Source organism: Phoenix dactylifera, chromosome 13, assembly GCF_051530095.1.
Source record: "Phoenix dactylifera cultivar Ajwa chromosome 13, Ajwa_hap1_PhDact_Kaust_v1.1, whole genome shotgun sequence".
In the NCBI taxonomy this organism is placed as follows: domain Eukaryota; kingdom Viridiplantae; phylum Streptophyta; class Magnoliopsida; order Arecales; family Arecaceae; genus Phoenix; species Phoenix dactylifera.
Genome location: NC_143202.1, coordinates 27,695,645 through 27,722,152, shown reverse-complemented (window position 1 = coordinate 27,722,152; position 26,508 = coordinate 27,695,645). Strand labels below are relative to the sequence as shown.

At 38.2% G+C, this 26,508-nt stretch overlaps 5 protein-coding genes and 1 long non-coding RNA gene across 8 annotated transcripts; 2 read left to right on the top strand and 4 right to left on the bottom strand.

Moving 5' to 3' along the window:
- Window positions 1-2,029: 2,029 nt before the first annotated feature.
- On the bottom strand, window positions 2,030-3,735 carry LOC113462469 (uncharacterized). The gene is made up of 2 exons (XR_003384878.3): window positions 3,599-3,735; window positions 2,030-2,356 (listed from the first exon to the last, which is right to left on the bottom strand). It is a non-coding gene; the product is annotated as an uncharacterized LOC113462469 (long non-coding RNA).
- Window positions 2,153-3,895, top strand: LOC103703230 (NAC domain-containing protein 90-like). The gene is made up of 3 exons (XM_026802990.3): window positions 2,153-2,309; window positions 2,759-3,051; window positions 3,620-3,895. The coding sequence occupies exons 1-3, from the start codon at window positions 2,153-2,155 to the stop codon at window positions 3,893-3,895; spliced, it is 726 nt and encodes a 241-aa protein (XP_026658791.3).
- Window positions 3,896-7,021: 3,126 nt separating this feature from the next.
- Window positions 7,022-14,326, bottom strand: LOC103703105 (Vacuolar protein sorting 55 (VPS55) family protein). Of its 2 annotated transcripts, none has more exons than XM_008785816.4 (5): window positions 14,261-14,326; window positions 12,991-13,042; window positions 9,440-9,479; window positions 9,278-9,362; window positions 7,022-7,396 (listed from the first exon to the last, which is right to left on the bottom strand). In XM_008785816.4, the coding sequence occupies exons 2-5, from the start codon at window positions 13,021-13,023 to the stop codon at window positions 7,213-7,215; spliced, it is 342 nt and encodes a 113-aa protein (XP_008784038.1). In that variant the 5' UTR covers window positions 13,024-13,042; window positions 14,261-14,326; the 3' UTR covers window positions 7,022-7,212. The 2 variants fall into 2 exon arrangements, with proteins under 2 accessions (XP_008784038.1, XP_038986680.2); XM_039130752.2 differs by lacking the exon at window positions 14,261-14,326 and adding an exon at window positions 13,125-13,218.
- A 369-nt stretch (window positions 14,327-14,695) lies between these two features.
- LOC103703231 (uncharacterized) lies at window positions 14,696-18,793 on the bottom strand. The gene is made up of 7 exons (XM_039130751.2): window positions 18,715-18,793; window positions 17,253-17,341; window positions 16,760-16,834; window positions 16,614-16,691; window positions 16,382-16,449; window positions 16,034-16,097; window positions 14,696-15,925 (listed from the first exon to the last, which is right to left on the bottom strand). Exons 1-7 carry the CDS (start codon window positions 18,791-18,793, stop codon window positions 15,425-15,427), a joined length of 954 nt encoding a protein of 317 aa, XP_038986679.2. The 3' UTR covers window positions 14,696-15,424.
- Window positions 18,794-18,989: 196 nt separating this feature from the next.
- Window positions 18,990-20,750, top strand: LOC103703106 (capsanthin/capsorubin synthase, chromoplastic-like). Its single transcript, XM_008785817.6, has one exon. It carries the CDS (start codon window positions 19,087-19,089, stop codon window positions 20,557-20,559), a length of 1,473 nt encoding a protein of 490 aa, XP_008784039.3. The 5' UTR covers window positions 18,990-19,086; the 3' UTR covers window positions 20,560-20,750.
- Window positions 20,751-21,030: 280 nt separating this feature from the next.
- Window positions 21,031-26,257, bottom strand: LOC103703107 (cysteine and histidine-rich domain-containing protein RAR1-like). Of its 2 annotated transcripts, none has more exons than XM_008785819.4 (5): window positions 26,039-26,257; window positions 24,616-24,677; window positions 21,861-22,015; window positions 21,487-21,707; window positions 21,031-21,395 (listed from the first exon to the last, which is right to left on the bottom strand). In XM_008785819.4, exons 1-5 carry the CDS (start codon window positions 26,135-26,137, stop codon window positions 21,303-21,305), a joined length of 630 nt encoding a protein of 209 aa, XP_008784041.3. In that variant the 5' UTR covers window positions 26,138-26,257; the 3' UTR covers window positions 21,031-21,302. The 2 variants fall into 2 exon arrangements, with proteins under 2 accessions (XP_008784041.3, XP_088565879.1); XM_088709753.1 differs by having other exon boundaries at window positions 24,509-24,677; window positions 26,039-26,247.
- Between the last annotated feature and the right edge of the window lie 251 nt (window positions 26,258-26,508).

Below are 26,508 nucleotides of genomic sequence, written 5' to 3'. Positions count from 1 at the left end.
ACAAGATAAATTGAAATGGAGACGTGAATAGAATTAAAACATTAATTAACCACTTCAGCAACCTCAGTGAGATGCAACGAAGAGGCTCATAATTTGGGTGGTGGGTCCATGGGAATTTTGAGCTAATGCTATCAAGGTGCACCTGGCGTGTGATGTACGAGTCGATAACTACACAAGCATATGCACATAATGAGGCACCCTATACTGTTATACATTCTCATTGCATGATATAGAACTAGTGAGATAGTGCCATACACAAACCATCAAATATTGCAATGAGCATGAGATCTTACAAAATCCCTAGCCCAAGGAGCCACTAATGCCAAATTCAATTTCTAAAAAATCTGTATTTGATATAAGGTAACAAACATGATGATTCAGAAAGATCACCATACTTGACGTGAATTGCCCTAGTTGGTTTTATTGACATGTTGCCATATATATTACATATGACCGTGAACAATTAAATCTCGAGATTTGGTCATTTTTGAGGTAAACCTTTCGATACATTTACAATTCATTGTTGAAGTAATATCTAATATATATATATATATTGCTGGCTTTGCAGGGTTGCACTTACTAATTTGCAAGGTCCGAGTTAAAGGAATTTGTTTCTTATCTCCATTTGGATCACATGAAATGAGTGCCAATTAATGTAGCAATCAATTGTTGCTCTATCTTGAAAATTAAGGCACGTAGACACATATATCATCCTAGCTATAGTGACTACCCTATCGCATATGTGTAGATCTTTGGGTCCCATTTGAGCTACAAGATATGCGTGTGTCCTGCAATTTTAGGTGAGGATGAAGTATGAGACTATCTATATCATCTATCATGAAAACCATGGTTATTATCTATCTATTTCTTATGATAATGCAATCCATTTTGTATTTATTACTGGAGATAAACCATACCTGCAGTGATCAAAGAGGCTTCCGATCTGGTTCCTAATTGGCTCAATTGGTAAAATCCCTAGAGTTATAAGGTCCTAGTAACTTGGACTTGACTTCTGCTTTCACTAGTTTATCTAAATAAATTGGATGAAGCTGCAAATTAAGATGGAAATCCTTTCATGTCATCTCATAAAATTAAAGGGCTCTTTCCAAGTAACTACTTCTTACTTAGATATGCATTCTTCCGTTGGCTTTAATTGCATAGTTTATGGACTTTGGATGCATGAAATTTAATTAAGTCAACCACCTCTTTGTATATAGTTACTATTTACTCTGCAACGATGAACTTACGCATGCAAAATCAAATCATTCTATGGAACAAAGATTACCATTGAATCGATATTTTTTTTAAAAAAAAATGTAACTCTTGATGAATTTGTTAAACGAGGATACGAAACTTGCATTGATTCAATAAAAGGTGGCCGAACCTCCCATGACTTCAAGGTCAAGCAACTTTTAAGGGTAATAACAGGAGGCTCCACGGCGACCTGAACCAAGGTTTTGAAGACCACGTTCCATCTTCCCGCTAATGTAGTCAAGCGTTCATATTTACAGTAAGGATTTGAATTCCTAAGTGCGTGCTAAAACTTTGCAGTACGTTCGATATTCTTCCTACTGTGTTCATGCATCCATGTTGCCCACATAAGGACCGTACGTCGGATTACTTCTAGGTCAAAATCTCGTTACCTGAAACAAGTTAAGATCTCGGGGTTTACGTTCACACAGACAAGATGAAATTTTGTTCTACGTCAAATATAAGCTATATATTGGTGGCTACGGGTTGGCTTTCCTCACCCTGGCCAGGACAAAAAACACCACTATACGTTCGGAAGGAGGGGGATGGAGGGAGGTGTGATTGACTGATCTCTTTCATCTCTTTCTCCTTGGTTTCCCACAGGTCTCTTCTCCCACAGGGATTCAACTTTCAAAGAAGCAGCCCCACACCTCCTCCATCTATAGTTCCTCTCTCTCTCTCTATATATATATTGAGCAATATTGCACCGTTTCTCACCCCATTTCTTTGCAAAGTCCCTTCTATATACATATATATATACATCTTGCACCCACTCTCGTTATATAAACAACAGCTTCCTTCATCTTGTTGGCTGTGCAGACGCTGCACAAAGAAGTTCCAAAGAGGAAAGGAGGAAGGGAAGGGGAGAGAGAGAGGAGTAATCGCATAAGAAAGAGAGGAAATGACTGATCAGCCTCCCGGCCTTCGGTTCTACCCAACGGAAGAAGAGCTACTTGGTTTCTATCTGCGAAACAAGCTAGAGAACAAGAGGCTGAAGGAGATGGAACGCTACATACCCGTCGTCGGCGTGTACAGCTATGACCCAGAGCAGCTCCCCCGTGAGATCCTTCACCTCCTCGATCTTCAGATGTGCCTCTTTTCAATTCTGTTGACAAGTAAACGTAGTGATGTTAAAACCACAACTCATGCAAGAGAAATCAATACTTCTTTAAGCTCTCCCTCCTCCCCTTTCTCTAAATCCTCTCAGCCATAGAAGACTTGCATCATTTTGATGGCATTTTCTTCGTCTCTCTCTTCTTCTACTCGCCATTGTTTTACATATCCAAACTAGGAGCTCTCAAGTTGCTCTTCAACATGAATGATCATATGTGCATTGTAAAATTTAAATTGGTTGGAGTTGTGCATCCCTTTTCATCTTTCTTGCTTGCAAATCGGCTGGGTTTGCTTTTCCAGTTTTTTGGAAATAAAATCTCTGATCTTCTTTAGTTTCCTCAAAGCATGCGTCATTATCTCAATAAATTTGGGCGAATTCTTTTGGTTTATGCAGCGATGTCAGGAGAAGCGAGCATCCGGGATCCCGAGCAGTGGTTCTTCTTCTGTCCAAGGCAAGAAAGAGAAGCACGAGGGGGAAAACCAACACGCACCACCCCTTCCGGCTACTGGAAGGTGACCGGCTCCCCAGGCCATGTTCTCTCGTCGCAGAACCTGAGGATAGGTTGGAAGAAGACCATGGTTTTCTACACAGGAAGAGCTCCCACTGGGACCAAAACCAAGTGGAAGATGAACGAATATAAAGCTCTTGAAGAAGCAGCAGCATCAACATCAACCACTCCTCCAAGGGTATATACTTGCCCGTTTTGTTATTATGCCTTTATTTGAAAAGAAAAACAAGAAAAAAAAAATTGTTGCTTAGCTTTTCCAATGGATTATACATTCTAATATCAATTTTTAATATGATTTATAGAAGTCTTATCTATGAAATGGTTTTAATTCTTCAATATATATGCAACAAATTAACACCATATATAGTATATAACAGTTCAAGAGAGGGTGAAGAATCTATAAATCTTTTTCAATTCACTCAGTTTTCTTTCTCTCTCTTTTTCTATCAGAGCTACCAAAACCATGTAGCAGGCCAGTTACTTATTTCTTTATCAGTTTATCCATTCACGATTAAATAATTATATGGTCTAAAGAGTTTAATGGCTTTCTTCTCATTACGAAAAAGAAAAGATAACAAAGACTTAATTTAAACACCTCGATGTACATATTTTGAGGTCTCCTTTCCCTTCCTTAAAGAAAAAAAAAAGACAAAAAAAGAACGAAGAAGACGACCTCGAAACTAAATACATGTAAACTTCAACGCTAAGAGTTACAGTGATGTTACCTTTTCTTTTCGGTTGTGCAGCTAAGGAATGAATTTAGCGTGTGCCGGGTGTACATCAAATCTGGGACCCTGAGGTCGTTTGATCGGCGGCCTTCTGCATCCATCGCCATGAACTACAGTGAGAGCCAGCGAAGAAATCCTGAGGCATCCTCCTCAGCCAACCCACAGATAGCTGATCAGAGGACCAGTTCTCACGGCAGCTCATCACCGGGGGACGATGGCTCGCAGCCCCTGGCCGCTGGTGCAACCTTCGATTGGGACATGCTTGAAGACATCATCTATCCGGAGCAGTTTTGATTGGGAGTGTGAGAGAACCGAGAGCTTTAACCAGCATGAACAATTAAAATGTCTTCATCTGAGAATTCATCTCCTTTTCAGTAGATTGAACTCTTCAGCTGGTTCGTGTCAGCGCTGACATAAAGATTAATTTTAGCAAAATATTTCAGCAGCCAAAGAAACTTCCTACATAGAATTGTTGGCATTGTTGCTGGAAAGCTGTGACAGGAAAAATAAAGAGGCAATGGTGACTCCATGCGGGGAAAAGGGCACAAAAACGGGCCTAACTCGACTTTGACTGCTGTCGCTATGGACTTTCCATGGAAATTTGGCCTTGTGGTGTCTCTTTAGAACAAAGAAGCTAGAATCTTCCTCCTAGAATTGTGGGCCATGCCCTACGTACCCATGATAATGGTAGCAGAAACACAGATATTTTCCGGAATTCAAGCCAAACCAAGTATGATTTCTTCCATAGAGTTTGGGATGGAAATTTCGGATACATAGATGTGTTGAAGTTGCAGCAGACGCATCTCCTAGCTAGAATATATATGTGTTACTCCATTGGTTAAATTTCATGTTTCACTCACGCAAACTGGTCAAAGTAGCTAATTGTTGGAGAATGTTAAGATAAATCGCCAACTTTTTTTTTTGGTTTGTTTGATGCGTGCATGAAAACATCCTACAGATAAAACGCATCCTATAGCAGAAAACATGTGGCTCTCCAGTCGCCCCAGTACAGCACTTCAATAATTTATTTCAAAGAAACAGAAGAAACCTATTTGAAGCAAGAAATCTCCAAGGTTCAACGACCATTGTAAACTTGCATTTGTTTTTACACGAATGTGTAACTTGTTACCGACACGCAAGCTTGCATAACAAATCTGTTTCCACTCTCGCTTTGCTGCAAAGTTTTTCTCTTTTTTTTTAGTAAATTATAAATTTTTTTTTTCGATTAGAGACAAATTACACTTACATTTAATAGTTTGAAAAAACCTATAATTACTCCCTTGGGGCAAACCATTTATCATAATTGGGATCCAAATGCCACATGAGAAAAAAAATTCAAAAAATGATCAAAATAATTTTAATCTCTTGGTCTCTCTCTCTCAAATGAAGGCTAATAGTGTTAATTATGTTGATTAGAGTCTTCAACTCCAAAGGAATGTCAAGTCTAGAGATCATGTCGCATGTTGAAAGCTGTCATTAGTCTTGCCAAAAGAATTTTCGAATCTAATCAAATTAGGACGGTAAGTTTTTTCTACCTCTGGTGAATTTATAGTGCATGCCATGTATTTTAAACTTGGAATTTATATTGTTTAGTTCGCAATCAAAGATTGAGAAGAAAAATATTTAAATTTTGGAAATTTGAAATTTTAGAAAATTATGCGTGTTTATTAATATTATGTATGTATGCATAAAAATAGTAATTTAAAAATTATGGATCAAGCATAAATTCTTATACTGATATGATTATAAAAATAATGATGGATTTGCATAGTTGTAGTGTTTGAAAAGTAATGGTTTCTGTTTCGCATGAATTTTTTTAAAAAAATGATTTTTTGGGTTTATGAAAATAATGTGAAATTCTGGTTCATACTACTTATGTTGTTGAAATAAATACATTTGTGTTATGTATGAAAAACTTGTTGCCATGAGTATTATGAAAAACTTTCTCATTTGACTATGATTTAGGTTTAGCCAATGGGACCATTCGTTAGCCACAAGTCAGAAACTAGTTTCTTTCGGGACTAGTCAATCGAGGCTAATCGCTGTAGTTCTTTCGGATCTAGCCAGTCAGGGTTAATCGTTAAAATAGGCTGATGAATCGTGTATTTTATTTTCAGAATCAATCTTTTTACCTTGTCACAGGGTTAAACATGACCGTGTGATTCAAAGTTAGTTTCCTTTCAAGCCTAGCCGGCACATGCTGATGGATCATGTGCTATATATTTAGGGGCTAGTCTCTTTTGAACCTTGTCATAGGGCTGATCATGATCGTAGACATCAAGACCGAAAGAGAGTTTATAATTTACTATTGTGCATTGTATATTTTGAAAAAGAAATTTATGCCGGTAAATGCATTTTAATATTGTTAAATTGTTTATGCTCAGAAAAAATTATCTTATGCTTGACCCTACTAAAGATTTTGAAAACTAGATCGTAAGCTCGTTAGCTCTTTTCTATATTTTTTTTACAGATGCAGCATAGTAGATGGAGTTTGGAGCCAAGCAGTAATGAGTTTAGGGTTTAGAAGTATTTAATTAATTTTTTTCTTAAATAAATTTAATTGTACATTATTTTATGATTGTGGAGTATTTTTTTTTAAATAAATATATTAGATTATTTGCTTCTATCACTGCTTTAATTTAGAATAGACCTTGGATGTCCTGTGGAATCAAATTCTAGGAATGTATTGTCGTTTGTTATGTGCTCGGCTCGAGCTATCGGTCGGAGCATGACAAAACGTAAACTTCAGAGGGACAATTTATAATTTTTTTTTTTAAACCTATGAAATTTCTCTCTCTGGGGTCTCCAACCTAAAATATCTAGACTTGTCCAAATAGTTCATGTTCCTCGGATAACGCTTATAAGATGCTCATGGCATCTGTAATTATCTGGACAGCACCACTCTCGGCAATAATAAGAACTTTTGTGGAGGAGAGGACCCGTAAACGAAACAACTTTTGACACACGAAAGGCATCCTTTCACAGTGAGATGGTCGCCGGGGACAAATAGCTCCTGTCGGCAAGACATTTGTAGATAAGACAGCAACAGCACCAATGGTGTTACCATGCTGAGATCGAAGAAGTCGAAAAGCACAAGGATTGAATGATTGGGGGTCAATAAGTGAATTGCAGAGTACCTGAAAAACCTGGTTAGGATCAATGCAGGTTCAGATCCGAGGGCACCTACCAGATTAAAAATTATCATGCAATCAAGCAAGTCTCCTCATTACTTGCCTCAGAATTTCACCAGGCCAGATCACCAATAGGGTTCTGAAATATTTAGTTTACTAACTCTTTACCATCAAGAGCAAATCATTTTAGAGGAACAACAGAGAGAATGGTAGTTTTCTCCTCCTTAGCCAAAGTGGAAACATTGTCTGCTAAAATTGTGGCATGGTATGTCAGAATCTAATACTGATGTTAGATGAAGAGCTCAAACTGGCTGCTCCGGTTCTTTAAAAAATGGTTCATTTGTCCCAGTGAAATACATCAAAGTGCGCCATGCCATTACCTTTTTCCAGTGAGAGAAAATATATGCAATAACTGTACACAAGCAATACATGGTGTTACATGTCTCTTCATTTCTTTGGTTGATCCTCTCCGGCAGCTTACTACCAATCCTCATCGAGGCTAACTCGGTGGAAACAAAGAACTGTACAGATGAGAATGAAAAAGGAGACGAACTCTATGAACATAGCTCCCGTCTCAATCATGTTGGCATGCCTCAGGATTGCTGGAATAGCAATACTTCCAACAGCAGAAGCGCCCGTCAAGAATTTCGCTGCATTAATCCAGCTGAAAAGGAGAAATTCCAACAAATTACAACAAAATGGACTTTTGATGCAACTAAAACCATAGGGTAGAGAATTTGCAACTTTGCTGGTCGGTCTATGCTGGAATAGGATGGCAAAGCAAATTACACGGGTGTTTAAAGGTAGATGCATATCTGTAGTCTGATGACAATGTCAAAACTATCATAGTAATTATGTAGCCCCTATCCTCTTAGGCGATATCATGAAGCCTTCAAACATCAAAACACATCAAGGATCATACGATCCATGTCTGCATATTTCTTTTCTTTTCCTTTATTTCTTTTTCTCATTTCTTACCAATGTTACATATGAATACACCATGATCAGGGTCCTAAAAAGACTCAAATTTCAGAAGAGTTGATGTTGAGTAGCTACCAAGTCTAAATAAAGAAGAGAGCAGGTTATCTACAACCTAAGTAGCATGGTTAGATGCTGCAACCCACTTGCAAATGCTGCAAGTGAGGCATGTGTTGGCTTCATGTTGACACAATTCCCCTACAAGTTAGAAAACTAATCAACAGTTAAAAGCCTATAATTTGGAGGCCACTTGTAACTCAAAAATGAGTCCGATACATAGGACTAGCATCATGATGGTACTGCTCGGGCAGTACCTAATTCTTAATCAAGAAATCCTTAACCAACAGTTAGTAAGGCATGCAGCAGGGCATCCAATCTTTCTTAAGGTGGTACATGTCTAAGAAAGGTGCATTGGTTAAGAAACCACGATAGAAGTGCTGTCATGGTGTAGGAGAGGACATTGTGAAAGGCGCATTGGTTATCTTTTTTACTCCGAATGTCAACCACAAGACAGTTTAAAATCAGCATTCTGCACCAGGGCTCCTTTCAAATGAAAAACTGGGACAATAATCATGATATTGCACAAATGGGCTTAAACCTGGTAGGGCACATCACAAAACCATAGTAGACGATGAAAAATTCATGCATTACAATTTTCTAATTCCCAACAGATGTTGATGTAAGAAATACATGTGCAAAGAAAAACAGATGCCAAGAAGGTACTGTTTACCGGCACAAGTTAGTCGGCTATTGGGCCCATCCAACAGTGACTGAATCTAAATATCTCTTCTTGGTAAAGAGTGTTTGAACAGCATCTCAGCTATTCTAGTTTCTCTACTATTTTCATCCACTAGCTTAGGATGAGTCAACAAGCATGTTCTTTTAATGTTTATCAGAAAAGGTCCTGTTGGATTACGTGTTGGGTTAGATAAGGTTCCTGATGCTGACTATTTAATTTGTACATTTCATAAAATAGTAGCTATCAATGCGGACTTTACATATTCCCTCCACCATCCTCATTTTTTTTCCTTCTGAATAATTTCAGACTCATCAGCCTAATTTCTGCAGTCCGATTTTGCAATTTAGTGGCACCCAGTAAGTATACCACATGTATAGGCAAAAACCAATGAGCATAAGATCTTCTTTTGATCAGAGACAAGATGGCTGCTCTCCTAGAAATGTGATTTGACAACTCTGTACACACTAGCAGGACTGTTCGTTAATGCATGATAAAGAATAAAGAGGAAAATTTAGGAGGTCAAAAGGTACATGATAAAGAATATGACAGGCCAACTGAATTTTTAGCCCATCAAGGACAGATAAACCAAGAATATCAGATTGTTCTTGCATCTTCAAAAGGTAATTACTAGCTAAAAAGGAAAGTCATATGAGCATGTTACGAATACTAGAGGTGTATCAAACTGTCATTTTCAAACCAAAAGAAGTTGCTGGTTTTCTTTGCATCATACTTATGGCTTGATTCCATGCTATAACAGCAATATTTAAGTGACATTCAGAAATCTGAAAATGGCAGCCAAAAGTAAAGCATAACTAGATGTAAACTCACCCCCCACCCTCCCTGCTGGTCAAGAAACTTGTGGAACCACCTCCAAAGAACATACAGGGCATAGGCACCACCACATACATGAGAGCTGTAGTAGCAAAGAAAAATATGTCAGCAATAACAGAACCAAAGCCTAACTAAATGGTACGCCATGTCACTATTCACCTGATAACATAGGCCACCAATTGTTGTATAAAGCACATGCCTGCCAAGATGAAAACATTCCAGGAATTAGGCATTTTTACATGCACATAAGAGTGTGTGTATGCATGTGCAAGTATTTTAGCTAAAACTTGTGCAATGCACAGTATACAATAAAATAACAATGACTGACTCAGTAAGGTAGAATTTGGAATAATCGTTAAGAAAGTGAAAGCAAAGGAATACGAAGAGAGTGGTTTTGAATAAATTAACTCAGTTTACACAAAGAAATAAAGAATCTTAACAATTAATAAACATCAAGTCCCCTCAAAACTGATTTGATTAATGCATAAGACTATGTCCCAGCTAGTGAATACTCAGTATTATAACAGGCCAAAAAATATCATTTAAACTGAAATTGATACTTACAAGCAATCATTTGCAAGAGGAGTTTGTTAGTTACACTAACGTAAAGCAAAAAACATACCCAATATCAAAGAAATAAATTTCACATGATATCCATGAAAATAAAGTTTGTTAGTTACACTAATGTAAAGCAAAAAACATATCCAATATCAAAGAAATAAATTTCACATGATATCCATGAAAATAAAGTTTGGTTTTGATTAATGGAAAAGTGAATCAAGGTTGAAGACCATGAACCCCAATTTTATGCATGTGTGCATGAGAGCTACATATAACACTAAAAGATAACATTGTGTCATGTTCAATCAAAGATGGGCATACATCGAAGTATTTCATATCTCTGATTTACTTACTAAGCAACACTGGAGCTTCGTTGAACTGAGCATGAATATTAGCAGGTCAATTATGGATACAATTAAAACATTTAATAGCACACTGTTGTGTCAGAATATTTTCAAACTTCGCTGCATGATTTCAAAATCCATGATATGTTACAATTTATTCTCCTCAACATATAGTAATGGTGGAATACCTTGGATTGTTGAAGGATTTCCATGAGAACTAGCCTTCTCTTGTCACAACATTAGTTGAAATGCACAATCTAGTGTTTTCAACCATGCATATATTGCCCAAGTTAATTGAAGCCCCATGTTACTGCAGAAAGGTTGATGTTTCATCTCTCAAAATATGAGGTCTTGACCCACTCAATTTTGTAACTTCTCAAACTTTGAAGTTTAACCCTTAAGGGACATAGACAAGTTGTGCTCCATTTTTCTTTAAGGAATTCTTGTCTCAGATTGAAAGTTGCATTGTGATTTTTCTCAAAATAAAAGGAACATTAAGTCCTCTAGTGCGCATCTATTTTTGATGTAACTCATGGAGCTTATTTAATTCACAATACTTGTTCCCATCTTCTTATCTTATTATTGTTCAAATGATTGCAATATACTATACTGCTATAATCTAAAATTATTTAGTAAATTCTAATAATCTAATCTTTTGATTTCTTAATGTGGTTTTGTAGTATGTTATTTAATTATGAGATAATGACCCAAATGCTTAAAGAAACACACACACACAAAAAAAAAAAAGAAATGCAATGCCTAAAAAATTCAACTTTATGCAATCTAAGTTCAGAATACATAAAGGCAAATACTCGCAAACCAACAACATTACAAAGTCTGAAGAGGAATAAGTAGATAACCAAAAGAATGCAAGTAAAAATGCAGAAGAATAGATTGAACTCATATAGGATCTTATATCATTCTAACTTGATATGTGAAAACACTAAGAAAGAATACAAATTCAACAGAGAATCTTATGCCACCTCAAAATGGTATTGCTAAGTACCTCTTTTATTTTCTGACGAAAATCTTAATAGTACAAGCACATAACATGTCAAAAGCAAACCAAAGTTTGCCAGAGTATGTCTTTGTAAGGTTCTTTAGAATGACCAAGAAAAAAGTTCAATTAGCTATAGAAGAGTGAAACGCAACCAACTTTTCATATATCAGCTTTAAACCCATCAAACAACTATAGGTTGGACTTCCTAAATGTGACCCGGAGCTGAACAGTAAAAATATGGTATTCAGGTCTGCATACTCACTACTAGTGTAATAGAAGTTGAATAGCTTGACCGCAATGATAACTTTGAGCAATCTCCAGTTACTTAGCATGTAATGTATAAATGCATCACTTCAAACTTAACATTTTTGCCAGAACTACTCCCACACTATCCCAAGATGGGAGAAGAGAATATATACATATATATATAATGATGGAATGCATTTTCTTGATTACCTATGTAATGCTCAATGCTTCAACATGATAGCATTAAGATAGCAGCATACAGGTTCCAAATTCTTATATAAAAATAGCAGGCCACCAACATTTTGTCAGGAATAACAATTTTGTGGTTCAGCAACTCCACCAATGAAATAGACAACAAGCCTTATGCCTAAGAGCAGGTCTCTACATAGAACCTTTCTCTCGTATCAATTTGCAACAGGGAAACATCCATATATCTTATTATTCAACTAAATAACTTGAGCCAATATGAGACAACAAGGGGTAACGACAGAATATATACATTGGACAAAAAATTCCAGACACTTCAATGTATTCACATGAAATAAGCTGTAACAACACAATACATACTTATGGCAACCAAGACAAACACTTCATGCCTCCTAGGCTGCAATGAGAAATTATAGCCCTTTGGCACTAGTAGAAAAACTTCTTTGACATGTTGCACCACCTCCATATTAAGGCTGTTCAGATAGGCTTACATGAAAATGAAATGTTTTGGGCACCACAACACCGAACTCAGCCAACCAATCAACCTACCTGTACAGCACCAATTATTTCTCGATATTGGATGCTACATAAAAGTAAGTCCATGTCCTATGTAGAGACTTCAATACTCACATTTGGTTGTCAATGTTCAAGGAAATCCAATCTAACATGGGGCATCAACAACCTCCAGTGCGAATATCTAACTTCAGAAAATGTAAATTTTAAATTATACTTGCTGTGAAGTTCACTGCTAAGAAATGAGGGGAAAAAACTATGTTGAGATGAGGGAGGAGAGGAGGGCACAGATCTATTGGATCGAGCCCGGGATCTTCTTGGAAATGGGAAGATCTAGGATAGGCGGCCAACCTCCTGGAGAGAGCGATGTTTTTTTGCTTGGTGTGAACGAGATGACCACCTTTTAATTGTTTGTAGTTTGATTCTAGAAATCAATAATCCTGATCGTACATGGTAAAGCTTGACAGTCTAGGGAAATACACAAGGAGGCCAACTTACAGATTGGTAAGCTCCATCAAACAGGATAGATGTAAAAACTATTTTCATAAAAAGAGTAAAAATCTAATGATGCAATATTAGATCTTCCAAGAGAGTGAAAATAATAGAATAGTGATGCAGAGGAACGATATACATCATCAAGTGATAAAAGGATAAAAAGTCTAAAAGGAGAAATGCAAATGATGTCACAAAATTGGCAATGGACTTGCCTTTCGTGCAGCATCACAATTGTATAAACAAGCAATTGATCATAAGCAACTTAATCTGGATCATTAAACTGCAATGTTTAGCAAGACCATAACATGTAAAACATTAAACCAAATCAGATAAGGAAGTGATACCAGGATTTGAAGCAGAATGCTAGCAGAAAACATAAAAGCAAGTCCAGCTAACCTGCATATCAACAAGAATTCAGCAACAAAATTCCATTTAGCTGCAATAAAAGCAAACGACAGTTATAGAATCTTGGACTTACACTGTAGATGACAATCCGCAAATCAACATTTGCCAAGTCCACATCCAATAGAACGATGAAATATACAAACAGAAAGGTAAACTAGTTGAGATGACAAATCACATAATCTATATAAGCTGTTGAGATAAACAAACCAATTCTAACAGCTGCATGTGAAAAGGATATATATATATATATATATATATTTCCTCAGTGAAATATGAAGTTTACTTTCCTAAGTTTGCCACAAAAGTGAACCTTATTAAACAAACCATAACCGTTATAGCAAAGTTTGCGATTCAATGCCACCAATCTTAGTGAACTTGCAATCAGATATTGCAGACAAAAGTGAGAATGTTCCGAAACAACTAAGGAGTTGTTCATTATAACAACCAATATTGCTTGAAGCAAAGAGCCCATGTATTCAGTTGTAAACAATGCATTTGTTTGAGCCCACAATGGTAGACTCAGAAGGGTCAAAAACCTTGCAAAAGTTGAAAAAAGAGAAGATGACAATGAGGAGCAATGAATACAAGTGACAAATATCAAATTTTCTTGGAGTCCTGAATCATGTAACAAAAGGTACACATTAGTCCATAAACAATTCACCCCTGATGCTCCTATATCGTTACATTCACTATGAAAGAGTTTTCAAAATCGAAACAGACTGCAATCCACAAAGATCAAACATCTCACCAGGAAAAAGAAATAAAAAAATGATATGTTGATGAGGAATTAAATCAAAATCACCGGATCAGATAATTCCCCACCAATACAAACACCAAGAGAACTTGCAATGCCCATATTCACATAGTGACCGCGTATCAAACCCTAGAATCAGGCATTCTTGCATAGCTTGGCTACAATTCTTTCAATTGAGCGGACAAAAGAATAACACTCCAATAAATCACATCCTCCCCCTTATATTACGCTTATCTCTACTACTCCGAGCAACTGACACCAAAAAATCTGGGGAAAAAAATCTAGAGATCCTCAGCTCACATCGACTCCCTGATCGGAAACTTCTCATAAACCCTAGAAACAAGACCAATAGATTCCGGTATAGACGAGGCGAGACACGATTTGGGATTCGTTTTCTTCTTTTAATTTTAATAAATATTAAATTTTTAAGAGAAAAAGTAGAAGCAGTTGTTTACCTTCGACGGTCATCGCCATGTCTTTGCCGCAACTCGGAAGCAAAGCGAAACAAGGAAGAGAACAACGTCTTTCTACTTCTCTTTTTTTGAGAAAAAAAATAATGATGACTGTTCCGGCGGAGCATATTTAAGCAAGCGTGTTCCCACATCAAGAAAAGGTTAGCATACACGATTCGCCGTACATGTGTGGGTACACCGGATGAACGGCCACGAGCCTTCCTACGATATTTAGCTATCAATCTATCTAGCATATACCATTCGACATTCCAGATTTAGTTGCAGAAGAAATCTGAGAACGAAGACGTTAAGATAATGAATGGTATAACAATTTAGGATTATAAGGAGCATGAATTAAGATCTTGGAGAATATGTAATTAATTTCTTTTATCATATACAATGGAAATTTTATTTTTTATTACTTTAATTGCTGAAAACTAATCCACAAATAATCACATCGAAGTATTATTTTCAACAATATTTCCTGCATGCATTACAGTCTGGTTTAGCTGGATGTGAGTATCATATAAACATATCAGATAGAGGTATACAAAAGTAGATTGCTTAAAATATTACATGACACTGATTGGATCTTTCTTTGATTCATTTTTTACATAACTGAAGCAGATAAAGATAATGATCTTTTTCTCTGATGTGTCACTCATCCTCTAAGATTCACAGCACTCTGGAAGAGCTATAAAATAGATGTCAAAATTCTATTCTTTCCCTCCTTGCCTTAATGGTTTGTTTGGTCAAAGGGATTCCTCATGTGTTGTGGCCTGCACAGAGCATGATCTTCAAATGGTAAAAACAAGAACTCCAACCACCGACATGATTCCGATGGATTGGGGCGAGGGAGTGGCATTAGCTGCATGCTCATTTAGGAAGGCCAAAACTGGTATCAGGAGCTAAGATGCATCAACACCCTTTTCAGAGCTTAGCAGCGCAATCCAACCTGTCTTCGAATGGAGTTGTTTTAACTTCATGAGTTATTTCCTCCTCTTCTGGGCTTGTGCTGCTGCAGCTGCACCCGATAATTTCTCGAGGGTGACAACAATCTCCTTCTGATTTTTCCAGTGAAGTTCCATTGTCTTGACCTGTCGCCGATTCACCCTTTAACATCTGCTGAGGAAACTGAACTCCTACCACGAGAAGATGTGGACTAGTTTATCTGGACAAGGACTTGAACATCTGATGCTCTGTTTGGATTGTTCCTAGCAACCCTTGGTTGCTTGTAGCAGTGTTTTCCTCTTTCTCAGCGGCGATTGTTTGTGGCGAAGAAACATTTATTTCCTTACTGCAGTCCAGTGCTCTGTAAGATTGTCCTGAAGCATGCCGTATGCTGACAGGATCTTCATGTCTTCCTGTAAATGAACGAGAATGTTGAGAGCAGGATCCAGACACCTCATGTAGTAAAGGATAAAACCAAGCAGAGGGTGGCAAATAGAATTGTGACACTGATCCACTAAACATACTAGGACTATCATCATGATCATGGCAAGGTCTAGCATTTGGAGAGATGGAAGGCCAGAGAGGCCAGGCATATGGCACCAAAGGCAGTCTGCTATATATCATTGGTGGGAGATTAGTCGACGAAGATGATATCTCCACCTGCATGGACATGGTCTCTGCACTTGTTCCAACCTCACACTCGATTGTCTTGGCGATCTGCAGAGTGTAAAATTCTTTGAGAAATTTATACCATTGCACTATAATTAGAAAAATATTTGACTCATGCATCTTCTGTTGACTTCATATACTTTAAAGAGACCAAACCTGCTCCTTTAGTTGTTTGTTTGTGTCCTTCGAGCAAACGTACTCTTTCATGACCAACTCCTCCGTCGCACATATTAAACAAAATTGTTAAATGGTTGGATCAGTTAAGCCCATCACAAGGATAGGAGAGAACCCATATAATGCATAAATTTCCTTTTTCAGCATATCAGGGCCACCACCTTTCGACCTTTGAGACATGAAAGCAAAAATAGGAGCCATAATTTAGAAAACCGTAGTAGCAATATATCAGGTAATTATTTTTTTAAGGAACACGTAAGGTTATTACTATTGCTAAAAAGCAACCCATAATTTAACATTATTTTCCAAGATCATGAGGGAATTATGAATACCATCTTTATATTCTTATTTTCCACTGACAAATCAGCAACCTTTTTGGTCAGCTCCTCATGAATGGCCTGATAAAACATAGACAAAAACTTGAGAAACATGATAAGGCATGTCATCCATGATAAGCACAAATGATAATTTTGAGGATATAGAGCTAACCACTAGGTAACAACATTTTAGCCAAAAGGAATACACGGTTGAGAGATGAGAAGGCATTATCACTTCCTTTTACCTGCTGCTTATGAATTGTCCACCTAGCTGACTCTCTATTAGCTAATACCCTGCGTATTCTCTTTGCTTCTTTCTCAGCCTATGAAACACTAAAAGTTTAAATATGTTGTAAAAGAAATATTCTCATGAGACTGAATCCACTGTTACCTTGGTCAAATTTTGCTTCAATCTACTACTGGAGAATGAAATGTTCCTAGTGGGGCAGTTGATGTCTGCTCTAGGCTATTCAAAGCTTTCCTCCATTGAATCTTTGACATATTTCTTATCTTCTTGACAACACAAATGAAATCTCCATAAATATATGTAAGGAGACCAATTAATCTAAGCCAGTACAGTACAAAATTTTACATTTAAAGAATCAAAAATTAAAAAAGATGTTAAAATTAGCTTACCATTCATATATTTTCTGCTAACAGAGAACCTTTGACACCATTTAAATGTAGAATCAAGACTTTACTGGTAAAATAATGCTTATCAAGACAAGTTCTTCAAATTTCTTTTCCCTTGATTCGCTGAATCGTCATTTACATAATGTGCTTCATTTCACTAGTTGGACTTAGTTTGACTAATAGATAGCAGCAAGTACAGATACTATGTTCCTTCTAATTTTGGATGGCTAGTTTAGAGACGTGATTGCAACCCTTTCAGGAAGATCCGGTGTAAGAAAGTGTAACATGGAATTCAGCATAAGCACATAATCTCCCTTATTAGGCAAAAGAGGATTAAAGGCTAACAAAATGAAACAAATAGGAGTCAGCATTTGGAGTTTATGCATTCCATTCTACTGGCTGCTACTTGAGAGCAACTGCATTAAAGTGCTCATAACAGTTTGCAATCTCATGCACATTAGACTTCAACTATTATTCAAGTCCGTTATTACCCTCCCAATGATTATTTCCTTAGAGACTTAAAGTGAATATTTATTTTGCTTGTCACTCTTCCTCAATCCTTTCATCCTTGTGCATGTGTGCTTGTTGTCTACGTTTCAGGACTTAATAGATGAGGAGCGAGAAAAACCAACGAGGTCGCTATTGGCAAAACAAAGGCACAGACTAACTTAACGATCATTTATACTGATAGCTACGATAGGACAAGAACCAGAGCAGTTTGTAATTAAATAAAGAGTACTAAATTTGTATATAAGAGAAATAAAGTGGTTAAGTAATACATAACATATAATCAAGTCTCGGACCGCTACATTACATAGAATCAAGACCCCAACCTTGAACTTTCAGCACCTTGATACCGATGTTTGCATGTGTATAAGTAGTTTGTTTCTTTCACTTTACCTAAAACTTGATTGCAGTAAATGTAATGCACACAATTTTTTCAAATTGACAATGCTAGCAGCTATGCACAGAGAAAGCAATGATATGCGAAGTTTTTCATGTAAAACTAGAAATTTTCATATAAACATGCTTCAATGCTTATTTTGTTTCCACAGATGGATCATTCTAGCTTGCTGTTTTTTTTTTTTTTTGAATTTTTCAGACAAATGGATAGTTCTATGTTGCTTCCTTTCTCTTATATTTTCAGAAAACTGCTCTGATTTGCTCCCCAAATGGATATAGTTCCAGGTTGCTCATGGAAAGATATTCAGTGTCAATTCCAATACAAAACTAAAGTTAAGGTGGAAAAAAAATCGAAAAAAGTTCAATATACCCGTTCACCCAAGAACTTAGCAGGGAAATGGAATTACTTATGAACAGAAATAGAGTAAAGATCTCGTTTTTATCCCAGCGTCTCCAACCAAAATAGATCGAGATCACTTCCATTGATAATTCCTTCCTCCGTTATTTTTTTCAAAATCCATTTATACCTAAATCAAGCATGTTTCCCATACTTTTACTTAAATCAAGAACCCATACAGCTCCCATCCAACGGGAAATTTTTCCAATCAAATAAGAACACACATCCCTTTTTCGTCAAAGGAAGCATTTTTACGAAACACAACAATCAGAAATCAGCATCAAAAGCAATGAAATCGAAAAAAAAATAATGGGAAAAGTTCAAACCTAGCAAAAAATTGCGTCCAATCCCCCACAATTCCTTTCTCTGAAGATCACCTCCTGAGCTTTCGAAGGCTAGCCGTCGTCCTTAACCCGCTTCCTCCTCCTCCTCTTTTCCATGGCTCTCCACTATCGCCATCTCGGCCAGAGCCCGCGACGCGTCGAGCTCCATCTCGACCATTCCCCATTGTTCATGACCTCACAAATACTCTTTTAACACTTTGTGTTTGGAAACAAAACAATGTTTAGAGTACTAGAGCTATCCTTGCCAAATACCGTTTTACCCTGCTCTCCATGACTGGAATAGTTCCTACCTCAAAGATTCCTTCTTTTTTTTCGGTTTGCCACACATGAAGGTATCCTTTCCTACAAGGCCGGCCTATATCCTCTTTTGTCCCTTTCTCTAGACTCCATTCTCTAATAAAAACGAAGGTACTTCCTTTAGGCCCCTTGCCAGCCAAAGACATGAGAGCTCTGCAGATGCCTCCTCTAATTACTCGCAAGCTCCTCCCCTCGAGCTCTCCGCCTCTCTCCCTTCCAAGATCCCGCCCACTTCAAAACAAAACCATCATCAGAGCTCGCAGCAGCAAACCGCAAAGCTTCTTGGATCTGAGCCACGAAGCCAAGCCAGAGTGTCTCGCCATCGACCTCCAATGGCATGAGCCATCGAACTCATCATCCTACGACGCGGTCATCCTAGGCTCCGGCCCAGCCGGCCTGCGCCTCGCCGAGCGAGCTTCCGCGCACGGCATTCGCGTCTGCTGCATCGACCCCTCGCCGCTCTCAGCGTGGCCCAACAACTATGGCGTTTGGGTTGATGAGTTCGAGGCTATGGGCCTCGAGGGCTGCCTCGATAAGGTGTGGCCAATGACGACCGTCTTCATTGACGATCGGAACACAAAGCATCTCGGCCGCCCTTATGGTAGAGTCTGTCGTAAAAGACTAAAGACGCAGCTGCTGCAAGGATGCGCCTCTAATGGGGCCAAGTTCCACAAGGCCAAGGCATGGAAGGTGGAGCACAAGGAGTTCAGCTCCGCCGTGACGTGCTCCGATGGCTCCGAGCTGAAAGCTAGCATGGTCGTCGACGCCACCGGATTCACGAGTCCATTTATAGAGTTTGAGGGGCCGGTGAGGAACCACGGGTACCAGATTGCGCATGGGATACTCGCAGAGGTGGAGGGCCACCCTTTCGACACGGACAAGATGGTGCTCATGGACTGGAGGGACTCGCACTTAGGCAACGAGCCTTGGTTGAGGCCTCGGAACGACAAGCTCCCGACGTTCCTTTATGCGATGCCCTTCGACTCCAAGTTGATCTTCCTCGAAGAGACGTCGCTGGTGAGCCGGCCGGCGCTTCCATACGTTGAAGTGAAGAGGAGGATGGTGGCCAGGCTGAGACACCTTGGGATCAAGGTGGAGCGCGTGATCGAGGGTGAGAGGTGTTTGATTCCGATGGGCGGGCCGCTACCTGCCATTCCCCGGAATCTCATGGGGTTTGGCGGGTCCGCCGGACTGGTGCACCCGTCCACGGGGTACATGGTGGCAAGAACCTTGGCCTTGGCTCCGGTGGTTGCCGACGCTATGGCGGAGTGCTTGGGCTCGACAAGGATGATACGAGGGAGGCAGCTTTACAGAAGGGTGTGGGCTGCGCTGTGGACAGGGGAGAGGAGGAGAGCTAGGGAGTTCTACTGCTTTGGGATGGAGACTCTGCTGAGGCTGGACTTGAAGGGCACAAGGAGGTTCTTTGATGCTTTCTTTGATCTGGATCCATACCATTGGGAAGGGTTCCTCTCTTCCAGGTTGTCCCTTGGGGAGCTGCTTGCTTTGAGCTTGTCTTTGTTTGGGCATGCATCAAATCCTTCCAAGTTTGACATTGTCACCAAGTGCCCTGCGCCTCTGGCTAGATTGGTGGTCAGTCTTGCTCTCCAGTCTATGTAGACCCAAGGTTGCATTCACGTCGGTTTTTTTGTGTTTTCTTTTTTATTTTTCAAATAAAAAGGATTACAGCACAAGAAGAAACACTTGATTAATTCTAACTGATGATAATCCTGAGTTTCAATTGACAGATCAATGGCTAGAAATATTTTTTTTCCATGGGAATGGTTGGAAATATTGGAATCAACCCACTGGCCCCTAGAAGATTACAGTAGTGCATAAAAAGAAATAAATCAAAATATATATTGTTTACCATCGATCTCCGATTCGAGCAAAAATTATGATCAAGGCGAAAACGATCATGCAAGAACTTGCCAAAAGTGAATTCGAGTCATTCATTTGTTAGATGGACGGTAAAAACCTCCTTCAGTTTCACTACAAAATTTTAACATCCACATGGGTCTGACAGCCAAGTATGTTTTCTTGCATAGTTAAGTCTCAATAGTCGTCACAAAACTATCTGGAAATTAAGCATAACAAGAAGACAGACAGCATTTATAATGAGGTAATGACAAGTTCTACAGATTTTGTAGGGCAAAAATTAACAGAAGGATTCTTTAAGAACAGTTAAGAACTCTCCGAGAAAATCTAATATGAAGGCAACAATTTAGTCTATTGTTGAAACACTGTGTTACACTCCGGCAGCAGAACTGCCATGAACAAGTCTCAGTCCAAGGTCACTGGACCTATGGGCAGCGTTTGCACTTGGAATACAAAGGACTTTGTGAAACTTGGGCCAACCAAAGTCAAGCTGCATCAGCATTGTGCCATCCCTTTGTGCATGGAGGTATGTTCAAGAACTCATCAAACTCCTTTGCATGAATGTCGCAGCATTTCCACTACATACGGGCAAAACAGGTTAGAAAGAGCAAGTGGCAGCAGATCCGATCAAGTTCACCTAACCATCTGAGAAAGGATTAGAAAACCTACCCCTCTCGACCTGTCATGAAAAATTGCTGGACCTGGATGGTACTCGCATGCAGTTTCATAGTTATCCTTCTCTTTAAAGGTTTTGCCGCATCCTTTATTCCTGCAAATCTGGGGCTCATTCAGATCGACTATCTTCTTGACTGGGGGAGCAGCAGCCTTCTCAACATGATCATCTTTCTTAGTAGTGACTACAGATGGTCTTGAAGGTCTGCCTTGCGAACCTGAAAAATATAGGTCCTTTTTCTCACTAACTGGGAGTACCAGGTTCTCAATTTTAGTAAAAAAGTTCATCTTGAACCGTAGCGAAACCAAAATATAGGGTGCCTTACCCCGGAAACATTTCAAGACCGTCTCATGTCAGAAAGAAATTTTACCATGATCAGAGCAGAAAAAGCCTTGGCGGCACCTCGAACAAGAATCGACAGGTTTTTTATTTGGAGCAGCAGATGGAAGTGGCACCGCCTTATGGGGGTTTGCAGATACAATCTTGGTAACTGGTTTCTCAGTAGTATGTTTCCCTGTCTTACAACTTCATTCATAAAAGAAAGAAAAGTTACTTGATAAGGCACTAAAATGCACATAAGAGTGCAACTGCTCAGCACGATTACATGCAAGAAAACATATATTTAAGCATGTCCTCAAGAGGGCATCTACTAACGCGTACATTGTCCAGGTTACATAACTTCTCTTACCTTTTTCCATAATTTGGAGGTTATTGCAAATGAAATATCTCAAAGACCTAGACAATGGGATATCTCTTACGAATAAAAAACAGAAAATTAAATGTTTTTGAGTAGAGCAGAAAATTATACATTTCTAGAAGAGTATTTGGGTTCGATTGCTTGAAACATTAATAATGTTTACAATACAGTGCATCCAGAAAGAAAAGGTTTGCATGCTCTGGTACAGAAAAATTTACTCTATGCAGCAGCAAAATATGCCCCTTATATTTGTTTAGAATATCAATAAAGTTCAACTTTATGTGCAATTAGCCAAAGTCCATGCTATTTCAGTTAAGCAAGCTACAGAACCCACAAAAATGGTTTGCAAAAATTTAAATGAAGAACAGTAGTTATATCAACAAAAAGGTCGCAGTAACAAAAAGTAAATAAACCCATCCGAAGAAGATAATGGAAGGTGTATGCTAAACCAATTGAAATAGTACAGTCATGAGGAATGAATGCCAGCACCTCTCAAGAAGAAAAAATGAACTCCATTTTGTATTGAAGGGAAGATATAAGGAATCTGCAAGTGCTCATGATAATGCTGGAGAAAGCTCACAATGACGGACAATGAGGCCCCTGATAGGAATTGATGGTTTACTAAAGCCAATCCCAGGGGTAAAACGCAAAGAGGCATTAACACATCTTAGTTATGAAAGCTGATTCGGTGCAACAAGCAGAACCATGCCAGATGCACAACACTACTTTCTCCTAGCTGCCTGAAAATGCACTGCATGTCCGAGTACAAGTTGGCAGCCAGCCTTTCTTCAAATCTCCAGTATCAAAGAAATTGAAAGCACAGGATTTGCATAATCAACTGACACGAGAGCAGCAGATCCAGCTCCCTGGTTGACAACATTTAATGCTACTAATTGATTTCTGTACTTCAACAGAGGAGTGGATGCTCGACGAAAAAAGTAAAGCATGATCAGAGTTATGCTGGTAGGTGGCTTGTTGCACTTGGAGAGGAAGCCTTTCTACCCATGTTTCAAAAAAGAAGGTGCAGATGCCCTTTGGACATATTGTAACTTCAGTACTCTATGTTTGTCATCTATGAGCATTCTTGTCTAAACGGCTTTGTAGTAACATAAAATCTACTGAACCTTCTAGATAGCATTAGCTATTTTACATAGGGTTAATACTTCTGTGCATTCAAAACCATGAAGATTGATAAGGAAGCATAGTAAGGCCGACATTGAATAACAAAGTTAGGAAATTCATCATTATGAAGTACTAATATCTGGCATGTGCAGGACACATGGGATGGAGATAGATCTCCTCGGGTTAAAGAAAATGTATTTGGATACATTAGGACTCTTGAAAGTATGGGTGGTTATATTTGGATACATTAGGACTCTTAAAAGTACTAATATTTGTTATTATGAGGGATCCATCAGAATTTGTTGACATGTGATCCTTTTTTTATGAATTGGGGTTTAAGTGTCTGGTTCAAATCCAACTACATCCTAGCATATTTTTATTTGTCCCCCCTCCTCCATCCCATCCGATTCTTTGTCTCACATGGAAACAGATGGAAAGGTATATGAGATCATCTGAGATTCTGAATAAAGATGGTTTATTTAGGATACATATGAAGTCTCAGAATAATGGACAGCTATGGTTTTTCTATCATTGGGAGTTGATGTTCTAAAGAGAGAAGAAGAGGATTAGTTGAGGCATCAGATCTTTTTTCTGGAATCTCTATGCTCGAAATTGAGAGTCCTGTTTTTGAGAGAGTGAGCATAACTTATTTTCCATCTTTCTCATCCATGTCCCATGTCCAACTTTTCTAGTCATGTGATCTTGCATGAGGTGCATTGAACATTTGATGAGGGTTGGTCATGCATGTGTTCTCACTATATATAGTAAGAGATGTTTGTTCAATTGATGTGGCTGGGCTTTTGCATACATTATCACTTTCATGCAACCTAACAAAACATTTATGATCATTCAAATTTGCAATATATACGTTTTCCATTTTCGTTCTTACCATTATTCAGAAAAGCACGAAAAACTAATTACTTGGAACATGGTGTTTTTGTGTGTTACTCCATCAGCATGCTGTCAATCGGATCAAGACAGAGTAAATAGACCTAAAATCAATTCAGATATACATGATAGCCTACAGACAGACCAAGTTCTTCTGGCCATAGGCCAACTTAAGTAAAATAGGGAAGCCAGTAACAAGTTGAATGAATAGTACAAATATATATCCAACAAATTAAAGATATCATACAAATCACTACTATCCATATATCAACTATCATTAAATTAGAGGCAGTCAAAAAAAAGTAGCCTACCCAGGGATAGCCAAAAATAAGCTAAAATCATGACTTTTTTGCCTGCAACAGCTCCATTCTTTCATACCATCATGAAATATAGGCTGGAAAGGTTAAGATACACTTACATTAGGAACTTGTTGATGTTTTGCAAAAACAATACCAGCAAATGTGAAATTTGACTTACTCCCTGGAAAACAAAAAGGCATCAAAACATTAATACCAAGTTGTGATTTCAACTAAAAGAAATTAGGGTCAGTACATAAGTACTTAGCATCCACTTCAAGTACACATTTTCTGATAATGTATAATCTTTTGCTCAAGCACTTGATACAAAGTATTGGCAAATATGTATACAGTCATCAGCCTACTAACATGAAAGCAACTCAGGACCTTGAGGGCGAAACCATTGATATGGGGTCTACAGCCACGATCACAGGATACAATTGAAAAAGTGAGTCCATCAGCAATCTATTGTAAGTTACTATTAACTGATGAAACAATTCCCCTCGTAGAAATAATAAATAATTTTCATACAAGAGTTATCATTCTGGGACAGATGTTTATGAAAGTCCTTATTTACAGACCAGGTACTGGTTTATTTCTACCTAAAATTACCCAGATGGCTGATTGCAAATGTATTACCTTGGTTTGTGATGAATTATGAAAACATGTGAAAATCAATGGAAAATATTATAGTACCTACACCTCCCGGCATCTCGGCTAGTATGAATTGAACAAAAAAAATATTTATTGGTTCTGCAGATGTTTTTAACCCATTCTTATGTGAAGTGATCGTGGAACCAGATAGTGAACATAAATATGAAAACAAGGCTTACTTTAAAAAATATTACTTTTATTTTAAGATGTGATCTGAGATTGAAACAAAGTAAGAATCTAGATATTACATGATTTCGCTAAAAGGTAATGGATGTCGGCAATGACTACAAGGTGATTTGAAATGGGGCTTTGAATATGTCAGCCCCGTGCTGTTATTCCTCAAATCTTGAACCAATGTGTCTTGTGTTCTAGGGTTTTATATGATATAAAGGAAATACTACCCTAACACATCGCAATCCGGAGATGAGCACTATCTCCTCTTCTTTTCTTTTAAAGTTCAAATCTTTAAACGCTCTTCGAACCCGAATCAAGCAATAAGGGCACATTTGATGTTGCCAAAGTAAATGACACAATCATTCAGCCCCCACAAACAGCGCATCACACCAAAATTCGAACCTTGGCAAACGATCGCAGCCCTAGCCAGCCATTCCTTGTTGATTTTACAATATTTTCCATCAAATATTCATCAAAGTTGTCTTTTGTTGTGACACGATTGCAAGCACGAGAAATCCTACTCTGACGATCAAAAGCTACAATCTTTTTCCTTCTCCTGAGATAAAGCAGTATCAACAAACAAAAGAAGAATTTTTTTTTTTGTTCCCAGCGGATGATACGACCATATGATAAAAAGAGCCCAGAAGCAAATGCGAGAAGTTTGAGAAACAGGAAAGACAGGAGGGGAAAGACGAGGAATGGAGGGTTTTTTCTTACGGAATCGTGATAGCGGCAGGAGCCCTCCACGTTGCTGTCCTCAGTGAACATGGCGTCACATGCAATCCTCTGGCATCGAACGGAGCCGACCTTCTCCATGGCCGTCTTCTATCCCTATCCTTCTCTCTCTCCACCCCGAATTCTCCAGCGACCAGTGCACGGACTCGGAGACTTCTTGGGTATGCATCCAAGGCCACGATGAATTCAATTGTGTGTAGGACCCGTATAGGAATAGTATCGGCAAAAATAAGTACGATACGGATATTAGAAAGATAACGAATGTAATGGATACAATTATTCTAAATGAATACAAATATAAATTAATTATTCATATTTTTATTTAATTATAAATATAAATAAAATTTTAAGGATTTAATAATAAAAATTCAAATAAATAAAAATAGAATTTATTATCCATATAAAAATTAAAATAAATAAATTCTACTCAGTCACCGTAATCGAGTCTCCCT

What these genes read in the sequence shown, in the direction of transcription:
- LOC103703230 (XM_026802990.3), top strand. Translation starts at nt 2,153, where the DNA reads ATGACTGATCAGCCTCCCGGCCTTCGGTTCTACCCAACGGAAGAAGAG. An exon ending in TGACCCAGAGCAGCTCCCCC is followed by an intron (nt 2,310 to 2,758) that starts GTGAGATCCTTC and finishes TGGTTTATGCAG; the next exon opens with CGATGTCAGGAGAAGCGAGC. An exon ending in CATCAACCACTCCTCCAAGG is followed by an intron (nt 3,052 to 3,619) that starts GTATATACTTGC and finishes TCGGTTGTGCAG; the next exon opens with CTAAGGAATGAATTTAGCGT.
- LOC103703107 (XM_008785819.4), bottom strand. Translation starts at nt 26,137, where the DNA reads ATGGAGAAGGTCGGCTCCGTTCGATGCCAGAGGATTGCATGTGACGCC. An exon ending in AACATCAACAAGTTCCTAAT is followed by an intron (nt 22,016 to 24,615) that starts GTAAGTGTATCT and finishes TTATGAATGAAG; the next exon opens with TTGTAAGACAGGGAAACATA. An exon ending in TTCATGACAGGTCGAGAGGG is followed by an intron (nt 21,396 to 21,486) that starts GTAGGTTTTCTA and finishes GCCCGTATGTAG; the next exon opens with TGGAAATGCTGCGACATTCA.
- LOC103703231 (XM_039130751.2), bottom strand. Translation starts at nt 18,793, where the DNA reads ATGGAGCTCGACGCGTCGCGGGCTCTGGCCGAGATGGCGATAGTGGAG. An exon ending in AGAGGAGGAGGAGGAAGCGG is followed by an intron (nt 17,342 to 18,714) that starts GTTAAGGACGAC and finishes TCATTTTGTTAG; the next exon opens with CCTTTAATCCTCTTTTGCCT. An exon ending in TGAAGCAAAATTTGACCAAG is followed by an intron (nt 16,692 to 16,759) that starts GTAACAGTGGAT and finishes AGTGTTTCATAG; the next exon opens with GCTGAGAAAGAAGCAAAGAG.
- LOC103703106 (XM_008785817.6), top strand. Translation starts at nt 19,087, where the DNA reads ATGAGAGCTCTGCAGATGCCTCCTCTAATTACTCGCAAGCTCCTCCCC.
- LOC103703105 (XM_039130752.2), bottom strand. Translation starts at nt 13,168, where the DNA reads ATGTGGACTTGGCAAATGTTGATTTGCGGATTGTCATCTACAGT. An exon ending in TGCGGATTGTCATCTACAGT is followed by an intron (nt 13,043 to 13,124) that starts GTAAGTCCAAGA and finishes GTTGATATGCAG; the next exon opens with GTTAGCTGGACTTGCTTTTA. An exon ending in GCATTCTGCTTCAAATCCTG is followed by an intron (nt 9,480 to 12,990) that starts GTATCACTTCCT and finishes TCATCTTGGCAG; the next exon opens with GCATGTGCTTTATACAACAA.